This window comes from Neofelis nebulosa, chromosome 3 (genome assembly GCF_028018385.1).
Source record: "Neofelis nebulosa isolate mNeoNeb1 chromosome 3, mNeoNeb1.pri, whole genome shotgun sequence".
NCBI classification, from domain to species: Eukaryota; Metazoa; Chordata; class Mammalia; order Carnivora; family Felidae; genus Neofelis; species Neofelis nebulosa.
In genome coordinates, this window is record NC_080784.1 from 143,295,435 (window position 1) to 143,313,676 (window position 18,242).

General features: G+C 41.7%; 1 protein-coding gene across 1 annotated transcript in view; it reads right to left on the minus strand.

Annotated features, from left to right (window-relative positions):
* Positions 1-18,242, minus strand: part of FRAS1 (Fraser extracellular matrix complex subunit 1) — a 426,196-nt gene that overhangs the window by 206,410 nt on the left and 201,544 nt on the right. The window contains exons 15-17 of the mRNA XM_058722162.1: positions 6,312-6,455; positions 1,914-2,054; positions 178-318 (exon numbers count right to left, since the gene is read on the minus strand). Of these exons, the coding sequence (XP_058578145.1) occupies positions 178-318; positions 1,914-2,054; positions 6,312-6,455 (426 nt within the window). The remainder of the gene's footprint in view (positions 1-177; positions 319-1,913; positions 2,055-6,311; positions 6,456-18,242) is intronic.

The following is an 18,242-nucleotide window of genomic DNA, read 5'->3' on the forward strand; positions in this document are numbered from 1 at the left end:
ACAAATATTCCCATGTGAGTTTTTCAGAGTATCCCTTGGCAATGAAAAAAAAAAAGCATATAACGTATGCATAGCCATGTAAGATACACTATAGGGAAAAGTGCACTGAAAAGTAACTTAAATCTTTGTCCTTATGATGGGAAAGTCTCCTAAGAGTGAAAATGACACCAACAGTACCTCTGCAGACCCCGTGGTCAGGGTAGAAGCCTTCTCCACAGCTGGACAGGCAGCGGCCTTGGCGCAGAGCTTGGGGCTGGATGCAGGCTGTGCAGTGAGAGGCCGTGGGTCCGGAGCAGCTGGCACATGAATGATGACAAACTGAGGAAGAGAGCGAGAGACAACCATGCGACCCAGGACTAAAGAGCCTCCTTCTTGCCTGGGCTCCTTATGTGGGAGGAAGCCTCTCCTGGGTCACTCTTAATCCCTTTCAGCTGTCACACCAAATCAAGGGGAGAGATGTATGAAGAGAGGGTTATATTACCAGAACTGCCCACAATGCCCCTTTATCCATCCATGTTCTATTATTTATTAGCTACCTTTTATTTAGTGTTTGTGTTAAATGTTTTATACACATTGCTGCATTTAACTTCATAGCAATTTTGAGGGTTTGCAGACGAGAAAACTGAAGTCTTGGGAAGTTAAAAAATTTACCGAAGATCACAGAGCTAATTAGCAGCAGAGCTGGGATTTAGCCCTAGGTCTATCTGAACCTAAAACCCTGAACCTGAATAGGGAAGGGTGGAAAGTTTACGCGTCTGAGTGCTAGAAGCACTGGAATTTTGGCTGACTTGTCCACTAACTCATCTATGTCCTTAGCCAAGTCAGAGTCTCTCCAGGCCTAGGTTTCTTGGCACATGCACAGTGAGGTGGGACTAACTGGTCATTTAAGACACTTCTGACATTACAAGGTTTTAAGTAAGAATTATATTAAACAATCTGACCATTACATATGACAATGTCAGGCATGCATCTTTGCTACTGTGGTCCTGGGTGGTAACAGTGGGACATCTCTGACTCTAATTTACAGATATTACCATGGCCTGTCCTAAGGGACAGGATTGAGATACTAAAAGACTCCAGAGAACAATGGGCAGGAGCCGGGAAAGGGGAGTGTGGAAGTGGATGAGACCCTTGGGGGCAGGATGTTGTGGAAAAGGAATAAACACTGGGTGAGTAAAGAGGTTGGCAGACAGGAGGGAGGTTGATAAGTCAAGGCTGTGGGGCAGATCTCAATATTCTGCCACTAACCCACACTATAGGTAGAAGTGAAAATATTTATGTTTGTTTGGGAGGAGAGGGGCAATCGAGGTGTCCCAGGCAGCAATAAGTTCCCAGAGTTGCCTGCAAGGAAAGACACAAGTCAAGCATATATAAGTAGAAACTTATAAAGTCTAAAATAGAAATGTTTCATAGTTAAATTTGTACGAATCTGAAAGAAATAATACATATAGCATATAAGATCAAATTTTCAATAGATACAGATGTCAGCTTTACAAGACATCAAACTTGGTTTTTTATTTTACTTTCTGTGGCGTGTCATAGTTGCCAATACATATATTTGTAAATGCCATCTAAGATAGGATTCTGTCATACCTACAACCTAAGTTAGTGAGGGTTTATAAGTACACAAAGACTATATGAATATCTTAAAGATGTTCTTGGCATTGAAAAGGACCAAATGATCTCTAATAGGTGATTGGTATGCATAAGTACTTTACTTAATCACTCAAGTCCTCCAGTACCCACCTGCATTACCCACTCCCACACCAAATACACACAGGTTCTATAATGAAAAAGCTATTCCTTTTAATTTGACATTTTCCCATCATACACACAAATTCCCAAATGAGCAGCAAGTATTGTCAAATGCGTTAAATATTTTTTGATGATGATAATGATTACCCATGTCTTACCTTTGCAGCTGCCAGTGGCCTCAGCATAGTACCCACCAGGGCATTCAGCAATGCATTTCCCATCATGCAACACTGTCTTCTCGGCACAGGTAAGACATCTGGGACTATTAGGACCACAACTCTTACAGGATTGGTCACAAGCTAAGGGGGAGGAACCCACCAGAGAAAGTCAGCAGTGAGCAAAGGGAGCAGAGAAGTCTATTCTTTACAATGTCCATAGTTGGTATTAACATGGAAATCACATTCTCTGGCTGCTCATCTGAGTTCTGTTTCCTTGACTCCAACATTTCAAAGTACTCTGTACTTTCTGTTTTCATAGTGGAAGTAGAACCAGATAATTATTCGTTGAACTAACCATAACATAGCTGGCAGGTACACCTACCGGGGTATCCAATTTAATATAGGACTTGAAGTCAAAATGGCCTTGGGGGTGGGGATCCCAGTCCAATTGGAGTTGAAGATACTCTCAAACTCATTAATAATCAGAAAAATGCAAATTAAAATGGGATGTCCCAGTATATCTATTAACCAGAAGAAAAAAAAAATCTGAAGCTTGATGATAATGCCAAACAGTAGCAAGGATGTGGAGATGAGACAACCTTCACACTGAAGAGTATAGAAGCTGGTAAGCTACCTGGTACTACTTAGTCTAATAAAGAATATGCAGAGATAAGAAACAAACAATTCTGCTCCCAGATTACCCATCCCCAGGAACCTTCCACACAGGTTCATAAAAGGGAGTGTTTGAGGCTTTTCACTGGTGCTCTCTAGTGATAGCATGGGGATGGAGGGAGGTGGGGAGTCCCTCATGGACAGTGGATGGGTGAGCTATGGGGGATGCAGACCAAGGAGTGAGAAGCAAAGGGCTAGATGAGATAGCAACACGGCTGACTCATAAACCATAATGCTGAGTGAAAACCATAATGCTGAGTGAGAACCGAACTTCATGACACAAGATCATTTAAGGGGGAAAAAAAAGGTATATATACTCAAGAGAATATCCATTTTACATGACACCATAAAAACAAAGAGATAAAAAAAATTAAAATAGTTGCCTTGGTGAGGAAGGGAAATGAATATAAAAGGAAGGAAAGAGAGACAAAGGAGAAGAGGAAGGAAGAGAGAGAGAATGGCTAACAGAAACCTCTGAACTTACTTTGATTTATTATGTTAGCTAGAGTCAGAAAAGCCCTTCGTAATAGCATAAGTACTTAAAAGACTAAAGAATGAGGAGGTTTTTGTCCTTTGAATTTCCCCACCCTTTATATCTAACATTTGTAAAACTCAAAGCATGAACCACCAATGAACTTGGTTGCTATAAATTCTTCCAGCCGGGGCATACCACCGTTTATGACAGGTTGTGCTGGATTTTTCTCAGCACTTGACTTTGAGATTTCTACAGATATGGGCTGCTCGGTTATAAATTATTAAACCAACACTGGCTGGCCTTTATCTTGAATAGCACTGAACTGAACTGGAAATAAGTCAGCATTATCAGCATCAGACGTTTTAATTAACATTCAGATACCAATCAGTGACTTGGTTCACTGATGTTTGGGAAAATATTTGTACAAACACTTCTGAAGGCATTTGACACAAACTTGGAGAACTCTAAGAATTTTATGAAAAGTATAAACTCCAGTCTTTATCAAAAGGCCTGTTGGTCAATGTCAATGGTATCACAAAGTCTTGCATCATGCTAAGCAAATGGCAGGCATTCAGTAATTACCTGTTGATTAATTGACTGGTTGGCTGACTAATGTCAGCAATGGTCCATCCTCCTATCTGGAAGGCTTCTTTTTTTCTGATGCTTTGTTTCAAAATGTATACAGATAGCATTCCAGATGTGTTTTTCCTCCCTAAGCCACTTGTTCAGTAGTCTTCTTTTTTAATTTGTTCTGTCAGTAAGGAGGTCTGGCTTTCTTCATCCAACTTCTTAGCCAAAGTAGATTTCCACCTCTCACCACCTCAAGGCTCACATTAATCCCTCCTTTTTTTTTCAAGCCTTCCTTTTAAATACCTGTTTCCCCAGCAAAAGTTGCTTTCTCGATCCAGATAATATCGTCTCAGTAGCAGGTCAGTGTCACCACCCCTCATCAGTGACAGTAGCCAGCTTCCTTGGGGACTTACAGGCTAAATGCCTTTGGATTTGTGCAAATTTGACATGTGCTGACCTTTAGAGAATGCATCTGGATTAATTGAGCAGGAAAGTGATGCTGGCAGAAAAAGATTAAAATGCTCAGGCTAACGGCAGCCTGGCCCTTCTTTCCTTGTTCTCTCCTGAAGCTACACAAAAGCCACCTGTGACTTGTCCACATCAAGTGAGATTTTTCACACCAGTGATGCTGATGGATCTCTGCACAGCTTTAAGCAAGCAGCTGCCAGGGGCTATCTCTCTTTCCTAAGACAAGTGGATTTGTCAAATCCCAAAGATCATCTCATTTTTGCTGTTGCCCTGCTCAGTAAACAAAACGAGGACAATAACTCAAGAAAGTTTTATGGGCTGTACATTTTTATTGATTTAGTGGGACTTTGTTAAAAAAAAAAAATGGCATCACAGCCTTCCTGTAGGTATGACCATCACAGTAAACTCAATTCAAACCTTTCATTCACTATCAGGTGCCTACCTGTGGACTTGGCAATGTCCACAGGGCAGCGGCTGATCTAAAGACTGACAGGAAGACAGGGAGAAAGGGGAAGAAGAGGATAGCCAGAGACAGTAATGAGAAGGAGAAGGTAGGGAAAAATAGGGGAGGTGCAGAGGGAGGTATCTCATTATAGCCAGTAGAGCAGTTGGGAGGCAAATAAAATCTAAAGCTAGAAGACCTAAGCTTGAATCCCAACTCTGCCCCTTATTAGTGATATGTGACCTTAAGGGAGTTTCTTAACCTCTCTGTCTCCTCTGGAACATGAGGATGGTAATAATAACCATCTCCTGAAACTGCTGTGAGGAACAGACACCAAACACAGCACTTAATCTGTGCTAGGCACTGTGCTAAATGCCTGCCTATATCAACTCAGTCCTCCCAATAGCCTTCTGAGCTGGGTGTGTGTTAGTTTCCTGCTGCTGCTGTGACAAATTACCACAAACTCAGTGGCTTAAGTCAACACAAATTTATTATCTTACAGCTTTAGAGGTCAGAAGTCCTAAAGCCAAGGCATCAGCAGGACTGCATTCCTGCTGGAAGCCCTAGGGGCAGATCCATTGCTTTGTCTCTTCCCCAAGTCTAGAGGCTGCCTGCATACCCACTACCCCATTTGGCATCGCCCTGACTCCTGCTTCTGTCTCAGATCTCCTTTTCAGACTTCCACCCTTCTGCCTCCCTCCTATAAGGACCCTTACGGTTAACTGGCTCACCCGGATAATCCAGGATCAGCTCTCCCATGTCAAGATCCTTAACTTAATCACACCTACAGAATCCCTTCTGCCATTTAAGGCAGCCATATTGACAAGTTCTGGCTATTAGGATATAGACATCTTTGAGGGCCATTATTCTGTCTACCACAGCTGCTACTACCTCCATTCTACAAAAGGGAAACTGACACATGGAGAGATTATGTAACCTGCCCAAGGTCATGCTCTTCCCCCCATACTTTTTTGCCTCTCAGTGGGTAATGTTTTATTTTTTTTTAATTTTTTAATGTTTTATTTATTCTTGAGAGAGAGAGAGAGACAGAGCACAAGCAAGGGAGGGACAGAGCAAGAAAGGGACACAGAATTCGAAGCAGACTCCAGGCTCTGAGCTGTCATCCCAGAGCTGGACACAGGGCTGGAACCTACGAGTGGTGAGATCATGACCCGAGCCAAAGTTGGATGCTCAACCAATTGAGCCACCCAGGCTCCCCAGTGGGTAATGTTTGTAAAGCACTTGGAAGGAAACACTAGGTTAACTCTTAATGTCATGCCGTGGGCATTAAACGTTAACTCTTACTGTCATGCCATGGGCATTAAAGGTAGAATACACAGTAACTGCTTCAGCTAAGTCAGGGGCACCAACACAGAGGTGGGTCTGCCTTGGGCTGGTCTAAGAGTGTCTTTATTTACATGCATATGTGGAAGGCTGTCTGGTGCTGTTGAGGAGTTTCAAAATTGGAGGAAGGAAGCCTTGCTCCTCTCCCTACAGCTGAGAGTCTGGAGCAAGCAGCCTGAGTCTCAGAGGATGAGGCTAGAATGAACACCTTAACCTAACAAGCTGTTGAGGAGTGAGGGTGTTAAAGGTGATCCTATCAGTTCAGAAAAAAAGTGTTTTGTAAACTACTAAAACACTGCCAATGTTACCAGCCATTTTCATATTGGTTGAGTAAAAGAAACGTTCTAATTAGAATAAAATGAGGGATGCTGGAAGAAAAACAAAACAAAACAAAAAGATGCTCTGGCACGCAAAGCCGGGCACTTACCACTGCAGATCCCCTGCTTGTTGTAGAATCCAAGGCCACAGTTGCTGTCACAGCTGCCCTCCCTCAGCACTTGGAGGGGGTCTCTGCAGCCCAAGCAGTGCTTCTCTGTCGGACCCCAGCAGGCAGAACAGGACTCATGGCAGACTGCAGGCAAACAGCAAAATCAGTGAACGGTCTATAGTGGAAAGGGCTGGTTGCAATTTTTCTTTCAAAGATTTTAGAATTTATAAGGAGGATGTTGGTGCCTTCATTCCTAAATCGCGATGCACATATGTATATCCCAGGAGAAAAAAAAACACCCCCCAGAATACCTATTTCTGTTGGCCAGAAGTACAACTTCCATAAATGACTGCTAAGAGACTTGGAACAGGAAATCAGAGGCTTTTGAGTAATGAGAATCACAGGGAAGGGAATCATAATTTTCAAGACAAAGATGGTCTGTCTAATGAAATCAGATGGCCCTCTATCACCTTGCCACCTTGCCTTTTGTAACCATACGATGAACCGTTGACAGGATCACTACTCCTACGTTCAACACCATCAAGAATCAGCAAGGACGAATGCCATGTACTTTTGTCCTTGATTAAACCTTGAAAGACCTGGTACTTCTGGATTTTTACTGCTCTCTCCCCTCTTTCCATCCCTCTCTTCTCTCTCTCTCTCTGTCCTACCCCAACCCTTTCCTTCTGTCCTTCCTCATTACTCTTCTAGTCCCCCTAGTCTCTGGTTTGCCCCACCAGCTTCTGCTCTCGGCATATATCTTGAGAGTCTTTCTCTTACAAGTTAACTTTCTAACCATACATTGTTCCTAAACCAGAGTTTTTTCTTTAACACTCAAAAATGTCCTTCTCAGGGTGCCTGGGTGGCTCAGTTCTTTAAACATCAGCATCTGACTCTTGATTTCAGCTCAGGTCATGATGTCATGGTTTGTGGGATCAAGCCCCATGTTTGGGATCCTCTCTCTCCCTCTATCTCTGCCCCTCCCCTGCTCTCTCTCTCTTTCTCTCTCGAAATAAATAAATAAATAAATAAATAAATAAATAAATATTTTTTTAAAAATGTCCTCCTCTTTTAGAATTTGATTTTTTTTTTTTAATTTTTTTTTTCAACGTTTTTTATTTATTTTTGGGACAGAGAGAGACAGAGCATGAACGGGGGAGGGGCAGAGAGAGAGGGAGACACAGAATCAGAAACAGGCTCCAGGCTCCAAGCCATCAGCCCAGAGCCTGACGCGGGGCTCGAACTCACGGACCGCGAGATCGTGACCTGGCTGAAGCCGGACGCTTAACCAACTGCGCCACCCAGGCGCCCCTGATTTTTTTTTAAATTACTATTAGGCTTACTTCTCACCTTAGCATGTCTGCAAAGAGAGGCCTATTCTAAATGACTGGATATATTCAAATTTGGTTCACTGTCTGTATGGTTAAGCCCAACACATGCTTCTGTTAATGCACCCTGGTTTTCAAAATGTTTGCTTCACAGTGGAGCACAATCTATTTGCAGAGGTATTCATTCTGACCAAAATTGGTAGAGAGAATTCTTTTGCTGATTGGAAGAGACTTGGGAACTATACGCTTAAGTAATTTAATTAGGTATCCCTTTAGAATCAGAAAAGGGTGCCTGCATTGAGAATCTCAAGATCCAATCCTCTCCTCTCAGCTTTCAACTGCACAGGAAAGTCTTAATTTCAGACAACTTTCCCCCACCCCCCCCAACAAATTTAGAGATAATTACAAATTCTGTTAAATTCCAAGAAGGACTCTTCAATAAAGAATAACAGTGGTAAGGGTAGAAGGGACCAACTTTAGGTGGATCTGAAAGATGGGAAGTGGCCAGCTCTAGGTTTGCACCAACAAAGCCTTTGAGAAAGGAAGGAGTTTAGGGGTGCAAGGAATAGAAGGCTGCCCCTGTGGCTGAAGCTAGTGGACACAGTGAGACCAGCAGGGCACAGAGGATCACAGTGAGGAATGGTGGGGCACAGTGGACTGATTCATGGCTGGAAGGATAGGATGAGGCCCAATCAAACTTGACCTTGGAGATCATGGAAAGAAATCAGGATTTTACCCTAATTGTAATGTGAAGTCATGAATGGGATTAAACAAGATAGACACAAACCCCGATTTTTAAAGCTCTCTCTGGGTGCCATGTAGAGAGGGTGGAAGGACTTGCCTACAGGCAGAGAGACCAGTGTGGAAGCCATTGCTCTGGTCCAGGCAAGAGACGACAACAGCAGATGAAAAGCAGAGATGGAAGAAAGTTTACTTATTTATTACCTGGTTCCCTTGCTAGACTGTAAGCTTCATGAGGGCAAAATCCGTTTCCATTTAATTTAACTCTGTGCTGAGCACACTGCTTGGTACTCTACTCTACATTTGGTACTTCACTTATAGTTAACATCTCATTTATATTTTATAAATGTTACATGGGAACACTGCCAATATTAGGATAAGCTACTAAAACTACATTATAACTAAAGATGTGGATACAAAGCTCCCAGTAACAAGTTCTACCCTGAACATACATGAAATCTGTCATTCATTTATTCAGCTACCTTTCAATTAATGACTCTACTCATCATCTGAAGTGCCAATCACTGTTTGTGCCTCTGCCTTATTGTTGATTCAAAGACACTACTTAAAAATAAACAACAACAACAACAACAAAAACACAAAAAAGCAAATAAAAAACCCAATTTCACTCCTAAGAAGGTATGTCAGGCTAATCTATCGAAATTCAACAGAAGCATCTACCACATGCAAGGTTGTGCTAGCCTGTGGGGCCTTCCCAGCTAGCCATCGGTCAGAAGTCTGCTAGAGGAAACATTTAAACCACCCCATCACTTGAGCTCATTGGTAGCATTATGCAAACTGCACCAGGGAGAAAGTGCCTGAGAGGATGATGAGAACTAAAGACTAAAAAGACAACAGGGACCAGATTACAAATGTCAGGCAGGCTGGGTAAAGACCTTGGACTTCATCTGTAAAAGTTTTAATCAATTTTTCTTCTCAGAGAGTTTGCTCTGCAGTGGGGAGAGGAGAGAGTAATTAACTCAAGACATTCTTGAGGCATGAAATCATTTTTGTCCAGGGGGTGCGGAGAAGATGAGAAATTAAAGCACAACCCCCTAGTTGTCTTCAGGAATCGGCTGATCGCAGTGTAGACCTTTAGCTGCACGGGCTTTTAAATCATAAAAAATACTTCCAACCTGGTTGGTAAATGGCTATCATCCTGGTCCCTCCTTGATAGTCTGGTTCCATTCCTGGGAATCCTGAAAGACACTGTGCTTCAGGACCTGAAAGGTCCTGACATAGGAGAGGGTCTCAGGTCCCCCCCCCCCACCCTGACTTCTGACCAATCTGATCTGTGCCATACTACTTGTTACACATTTTTAACATTATCCCTAGTGTTGAAAATCAGAATAGGGCCAAAGGATGAACAGGATAGAGGCTACAGGCTTAGGGATGGCACTTAAACCTGTCACAAACTGAGCTGTACTTAGTATTTCAGCCCTGTCTTCTGCTATGTCCCTTGAGCAAGCTAGATCTATGGAGCAGGGTACCCTAAGCATGCCATACGCCTGTCTGTGGTTTCTGGATGCCCTACACAGGATTCACCCAGTTGGCAATGCCTCCATCTCCTTCCATAGTCCTTATAACACAGCTTACACTTGAGAGGCCTAAGCTGTCATTACTTCTGTGAAGCTTTATTGGACTTGTCCAAACAGTCACTTCCTTCTTCTGTGTTCCTGCAGAATGTTGTACATTCTCTGTGGTATTTATCCTATTGTCCTGATCATTTGGTTACAAAGCAATGCCTTTCAATGAAATGTAGTAGCCTCCAAAACAGGGGCCAGGTTTGAATCATCTTAAACCTCCAGTGTCCAGATTGATAACTTGTACAAAGTGAGTATTCATTAAATGTATGTTAAGTGGATACCCAGCAGTCTTTTTTTTTACTGGTTATGAGGGATTCATCCTATCAGTTAGTTACCTTCTACATGGAAACAACTAACCATGAGGTCATAGTCTGAACATATGATAACTGAAGGTAGATAATCTTGAGGCTGTAAATCTACCTAATAAATATTGGGTTACAGATCTACTTATGATGACAACTATTTATGCCACATCTATACAGAGTACCAAATATGAGGCCAGGCCATCTCTTTTTCCATAGCAAACAAAAGGCATGTTCCATGGTCAGTCAAGACAGCAGAAGGGATTTTTATTTCTTCAATACAGGACTATAATGAGCTGTCATTTCCTTTTTCTTTTTCTTTCTTTTTTTTCTTTTTCTTTTTCTTTTCTTTCTTTTCTTTTTTTTTTTTTTTCAGCTATCATTCCTTAAAATGACATACTCCTACTGTGTTTTGCAATTGATTTCTAATTTCTAACACTGAACATATGTTACTGCAGATAATCTCTTCTTCCAGGCTTATTTTACATGTGGCTTTTATTACACTTTGGTTATTATGAAAAATAGAAGGTCACTCCCTGACTTTTTACCATAATTTCTCTTAGTGATACATGTCCGATCACCCAGGGTTTTTGAATTGATATTGTGAAAATGTGGCAATAAATTTAAAAAGGCAGCTAATGAGAGAAAACCATCTACTTAACTCACATGCAGTAGATAATTTATTTAGGAAAGCCCCGGACTTTTCTGGAGCATAGCAAGACATGTGCTGGCTTGCTGAGCAATTCATTTCAAAATGAAAAGGAACGAATTACTTTTCTTTTGGCAATTCTATATTGAAATCCTACTGTAAAAATAAGAAACTTCTTTTTGTGACTTGGTAATTTTGAAATAGAAGATTGCCGTAAAGAAATTTTAACGTGTGCTTCTCTAAGCAGACAACGCAGCCCTTTTCCAGGAAAGCGTAAAAAGCACTTCCTGTGGGCCACTTCTCATCTTCCGGAAAACTCCCAGACCTCAGGCAGTGGATCCAGACAGGAGTGGACTCAGCCTTCAGTTCAAAATGCCCCTCAGGAATGAAAAGGAGCTTTGGTCCCTCACCTTCCCCATGGCCTTTTGGAATAAGTTCCTCTGCCATTCCCAGGGAACTGGCACACTTGATCAGCAGACCCTTTGAGGTTTACCACTGAGGCTGAGTTCAGATCTCCAAACCACCAAAGGGGTTCTCACTCACAACTACACAGAAGCAGCCCAAACGGCAGGCACAAGCAGCTATGCCACCCACAAGTCAAATTCCTTCATTTCGCCCCCGATCCATTTTGTAGCAACTGCTAGCTTTCATTCTTATCACACAAATGACTGGGAAGTACTTGCCAAGTGCTAAAGTATTATCAGGAGATAGTGGGTAAATTTCCAATAGGAAGCTCTTGTTGTATCTTACAATCAATTTCCCCATTCCTTGCTTTCCTAATCTGCAAAGTGGGAATAAGCTTCATTGCACCTAACTCACAGGGAGCTGGCGAGATGACACATTTGAGAACACAGAGAACATGGCAGGTGATGCAGTGAGTAACATACCCTGGGAGACCTAGCACCTGTGGCTTTAACGGGTGTCAAAAGCAAAGTAATTATAAAGGGAACAAATGAAAGTGCAGCAGGAGACAGGAGAGGAAAGGACAGAAAAGACTACAGGAAAGGCGGGTTCACTTAGAAAGGAAGTGAACAGAACTCTCAGAGATCATTCCAGCAGTTACAAGAAGGGGTTCCAGCCTTTTCCAGAGGACTCATACTCTAAAGTTATTCCTTTGTAATTTCTACAACACATTAACAAAAGCCCTTTGGAATAGCTTGGTGAGGGCTTGAGGGGAAGTCCAAGTGCTGGACAGACTACTCCCCTTACCCCCTGGTACAGCCCCACAGGAGGCCAAGGCTACTTGTCTAAGAAGCGTAAATGCCAGACAAATTTAAGAGGAAAGGAAGTTCATAGGCGTAATCATCATTTTTGATCCTTTTACTGCAATCTTCTCTCCCCTCCAGGCTGGGTCTCTGTCCCCAACCTTCCTCCTTGTGCCAACAAAAAACCTTATACCCTGAAATGGGAATATTTGGTCTCCGTACATTCCGAAAAGTCCTATGTACTTGAGGGAGCTCATAACAGAAAAAATACAAATACATGAAAAAAATCTTTTGCTTCAGAAATAGCCAGAGATATGCAAAGTAAACAAGAGAGCAGCAACTATATGCAATCAATTAAATGTACACACAGTGATCTGTATACATCTTAGAAACAGTGCTTAGAAAGAAATAAAAGGGGGGAGTGGGGAGAATGATTCATCAAGGTAACAAATATACCAGTCTGCTGGAGGATGGTGATAACAGGGGAGGCTATGTGTGTGTGAGAGCAGGGAGTAACTGGGAAATCTCTGTGCCTCCCCTTTTATTTTGCTGTGAACTTAAAACTACTCTAAAAAATAAATAAATAAAGTCTTTAAAATTAAAAAAAAGGAAAAGAATGAAATATCTACTTACCAGTATTTATGAATATTTAAAAGAGTTCTCTTTATTATTATTATTTTTTTATTTTTTTAAGTTTTTATTTTATTTTTTGAGAGACAGAGACAGAGCACTAGTTGAGGAGGGGCAGAGAGAGAGGGATACACAGAATCTGAAGCAGGCTCCAGACTCTGAGCTGTCAGCACAGAGCCCAACGCGGGGCTCAAACCCACGAACTGTGAGATCATGACCTAAGCTGAAGTCAGATGCTTAACTGACTGAGTCACCCAGGCACCCTTATTTATGAATATTTAAAATAGGTGCATACAAAACAAAAAGAGCACACACACACACACAATACATATTAAATTGCATTAGAATAGTTCCTTAAGTGAGGGGTTGGGAGGAGGAGAAATGGAAATAGGTTACAGGAGCAAAAAGGATGGGCAGACAGATGGGCATAGATAGATAAGCAAGAGAAATAGCTGGCCCAGGCTAATGATGAAAATGAACACATAAGTATGATTAAGTCAACCATCTTCATGTGAATCCCAAGAATAAGTAAAAGAAAGAAATTAAACAAACTTCCATTTTGTGCCAATCAGCCTGACAAACAAGAAGAATCGTAACACCTAACTCTCACAAGGGTGGTAGGAAGTAGGCACTCATTTGTGTCTAGCTTGAGTATAACTTGAGTACAAGTTATAACTTTTTCAAAAGACAGTCACATATTAAAGTGTCAAAGGTTTCAACAGTACATATATAACTTGGACCCAGAAATTGAAGAACTTAGCCTAATCCAATATATTTTCCACAATTTTCTATTAAAACTGTTTACATCGGGAGGAAGCCAAACCATACGAGACTCTTAAAAACTGAGAATAAACTGAAGGTTGATGGGGGGTGGGAGGAAGGGGAAAGTGGGTGATGGGCATTGAGGAGGGCACCTGTTGGGATGAGCACTGGGTGTTGCATGGAAACAAACTTGACAATAAATTTCATATTAAAAAAAAAAACAACTGTTTACATGGTGGGGCGCCTGGTTGGTTAAGCGTCCAACTTCAGCTCAGGTCATGATCTCATGGTTCCTGAGTTTGAGCCCCACACCGGGCTCTATGCTGACAGCTCAGAGCCTGGAGCCTGCTTCAGATTGTGTGTCCCCTTCTCTCTCTGCCCCTTCCCCACTCATGCTCTGTCTCTCTCTCAAAAATAAGTAAACATTAAAAAAATTATTTTAATGTTTACATCATGGTTATTTATGATAATGGAAAAATTAGGAACAAACATCACACCACAGAGGACTGGCTAAATGAATTCTTGCATAGCCCCAGATGGAAAGTTATAAAACAGCTTTAAAAAGATTTTGTAGAAGGATAATAAATAACATGGGGAAAACAGGCAATAAAACTATATATAGAGTGTGATTTTACCTTTGAAAAATAAATAAATGTGTGTATATCTGTGTACATAACACACACACACACACACACACACACACACACACACACACTCATAAATTGGGAAGACATTCACCAAAATACTGACAGTAGTAATTTGGGACAGTTTGAGTCAGGGATTTTCGCTGATTTTTTATTGTGCCTTGAATTTTACTGACTTCATCAAATTATTTTTTTGTAATAAACATGAATTCATTTCGTATTTAGGGGAAAAATTTACTGAAAGGGGAGGAAAAAAATAAGCCTGTAATCCTTTTCCTTAAGGCACATGCTGGGTAAATAGCCAATTAATCTATTAACCACATTTGTGACATAGGTGAATGATTTACTCATCTTGGGTAACATATTTCAATTTTCAGCAAGGTCTTCTGTAGAACTTGGACCAAAGGGTTGACTTCCCAGTGGGCAGAGGCTTTGTCAGGTACACACGAAGAGAGATTTTACATGCAGGCCAGCTTTGCATTGGTACATAAGTCAAGGATAATGGCAGACATTGAGCTCATAAGAAATGTTCTTAAAGTTATCTTTTCTATCTCCTGCCCCTCTACCTGTACTTCTAAATCTACAACACAAGAACACCACAAGAGCTTTCAAATGCAGTGAGCACCTTGGCCCAGCTTGAGCCAAATGGAGCTCTCAGATTCCACTTATCCACTGTGACCATTGGCAACCCACAGCTGCTAGGACTCCCTGGGTTGTTTTTTTTTTCAGCCCCCATTAATTAAATGGCTATTGATTTCTCCACTGATACCTTGATTCTATTTATCTACAGAAATTGAAAAGCCAGAGGGACCACCAACCAAAATCAAGCTTTTGATGGGGAGAATTCTCAGACTTCCTGGCTGCACTAGCATAGCCTGCTCAGATCTCAACAGTGATAACATGGAGGTGCTGTTTGCTCTGTGGGCAGCCTAAAAAGGGAGGAGAAGGTTGTGCAGGGAGAGAGTTGGGGTGGGGAATAGGAAAAAGAGAGAAAGAATGTATGCCATGTATGCCATATAGCCTAGTTAAAATAACTGAGAACCCTTGGACCTGGGCAGAAAGCCAGAAGTCTTGTCACTAGTTTGCAATCCATAGCTAAAATATTTGGGGGTTCAGATTTGTCAGGAAGAATGGACTCTGTCTGGAAGATAAACTCCCTTGCATTTGTGGCGGGCTTTCTCTGCTGGTATGTGATACTTCTGTCTGTCATTTGTCTTTTGGCATACACAGCAGGATCTGTAAGCAGCACAGGCAAATGCCAAACATAGCTAGTCTCCTGCTACAGCAAAGGTCGCAGGCACAACACTGCCAGCTGCTTTTTCCTTCTCTCCACTTAACCTTTACATGAATGTCCAAAGAGGGAGAGGCCTTGGACTACCATTGTCACCTGTTTCACTGGGTCTAGTTTACTCAAGAAGTATACATTCTAGGAGGGCAATCCTGTTGTGCTCTGTTCTGAAAGGCTTAAAGCACTCTGTGGATACTACTTAATTTCCAATGATAGGTGGGTTTTTTGTTTGTTTTTTGTTTTTAAAGAGTAACCCTTCCCACACAGATAAAGCACTCCACTAAGTTGAAGTGGAGGGAGATAAAGATAAGACAAACAGAGGTGGGAAAAATACAGATTCTGGAATTTTCCCCAGGCTACACCTAGCCAAGAAACGCTGACAGGTTTATTCCAGAGGGCCTTATATGCGCTTGGCACTGTGGGGAATTCAGAAGCATAAAACCAGTCCCTGCCTCAACAGTCAGTCACTTTCTATAATATACCTTTTTTAAAACTGCCTTTATAGCACTGATAGTAATGAATTCATCGACTGGTAACTATCTGAAATTATCTGTATACTTATTTACTGACTCTTCTCCCATTGCAAGAAAGTAAGTTCCTTAACCCCAGGGCAGTTTTCTGCCCATTCACTCTATATCCCAGTTCCCAGGTACATGAAAGAGACTCAACAAATATTCCTTGCACGAACAGAATGGAAGAGACAAGAATATCACTTGAAGCAGTAAGTCCCCCTTACAAGACACTCAGCAATTAAGTGAGAGACCGTAGTTGCTATAGAATATCAGAAGAGTCTTGAGCAATGCATATAATTTAAAGAGCAGAACAGAATGAGCTAAGGCAGAGTGTGGTAGGATGTGCTGGGCCCCCAAACTGAATGTGTGATCTGGCAATGAAAGAGTGACTGATGACCCTCCAATTCTAGGGGGGTGTTGGAGGGGCCACAGAGGATGATGGCTTCACAGTGACCATCCCTACAGAACAAGGGGGTAAGGGAATCCTTGTCTTCTTGAGGATTTCAGAACAGCAGTTTCATAAATGCCTTTGCCAAGAGCTCTGCCCCAGGTACAACTAGGCTGAGCTAAGCCACATGCTGGAACATAATGCCAAGACCCATTAAGTCTTCACTGCTTTGGCCCTGGCTCCAAGGGTCAGTGCTTCATTTCCACAAATGGTTGGGCTGCTCTGGTCAAACAAAATTCCAACAAATAATTAACTTGAGAAGTTCCTCTGTTCAAACTACAGCTTTTAAAACTCAGCTAGGCCAGCATCCTATATGTAAATTTTACAAGCTTAGTTATCCTAAGTTTTCCCTCTAATTATACCATAATTTTGGCTAAGAAAAAAAATTCCAGACTCTCAACATTTAATCTGAGCATTTTTAAAAAATAAAAGGATTTTAACTTGTGAGAATACAGTTTTTTTCTCCATAACATAGAAAAGTGGATTTTATTTTAAATCAGACACAAATGGCACAAAACTCTTTGTTTCTTAATGCAAGCTATTTGGTTTTCATTCTCATAAATTGAAAAATAAACAAAGAGATTCAATGACAATAGCTGCCTTTTGTTGCCCACATACAATGTGCCAAGCATAATATACTTATATTTTCAAACATCTTTTCTAATGTTCATCATAACAGTGTAAAGTAGATGATATTATCCCCATTTTACAGTTGGGGAAATTGCGGCTCAAGCAGTTAAATGACCTGTACAAAGCCATATAGCAGTAAGTGGCAGAGTTAAGAATCAAAATGATCCTCCCTCATACAAACCTGTTAAATGGTCAATGGCTTGGTTCTTTAAGTTTAAAAATCTGAGACTACACGGCAATCAGATGTAGAATAAACTGCATAGATTTGTATGTTTATATGATTATTTTTTCTTTTACATCTCTGTTAGCAGCAGCCAACCCAGCCTTGATTGCAAGCTCTCAATAGGAAAATATGATAGTATCTTATTTCACTTCATATCCTCAGGACTTCCAATGGTGGTCAAAGGAGAATGAATGGAGGAGCAAGAGAAATGGAACAGGCAAGGACAATGAAAAGCAGAAATATAAGTCTTCTAACTCATAGGGAGGGCTTACTAAGTGCCAGGCACCATCCTAAATGACATATGTGAATTCATTCATTTAATCCTTATACTCATGCTATATGGCTGACATTATTGTCCCCACTTTACCCATAGGCAGCTGAAGCATGGGGTTAAAAAATGCACTGTTTGTAGTGACAGAGCCAAGACTGGAGTCCAGATAGTTTGGCCTCCAAGCCTACAGTCTTAAGCACTGTGTCACAGTCCCTCCCATGTCTGAGTCTGCGAATGAAGGTAGCACTTGCCACAGGGTACACACAGCTCCATCCTCAGGTCTTTGTGAATACTGGAGGTTTGCACTGGACATATCAAACGCTGACATACATATACAAATGGGCACCACGGGGCGCCTGGGTGGCTCAGTCGGTTAGGCGTCCGACTTCGGCTCAGGTCATGATCTCGCAGTCCGTGAGTTCAAGCCCCACGTCGGGCTCTGGGCTGATGGCTCAGAGCCTGGAGCCTGCTTCTGATTCTGTGTCTCCCGCTCTCTCTGCCCCTCCCCCGTTCATGCTCTGTCTCTCTCTGTATCAAAAATAAATAAACATTAAAAAAAAAAATTTTTTCTAATAAAAAAAAATAAAAATGGGCACCTGGGTGGCTCAGCAGTTAAGCGTTTGACTCTTGATTTTGGCTCAGGTCGTGATCTCACAGTTGGTGAGTTCAAGCCCCATATTGGGCTCTGCACTGACAGCACGAGCCTGCTTAG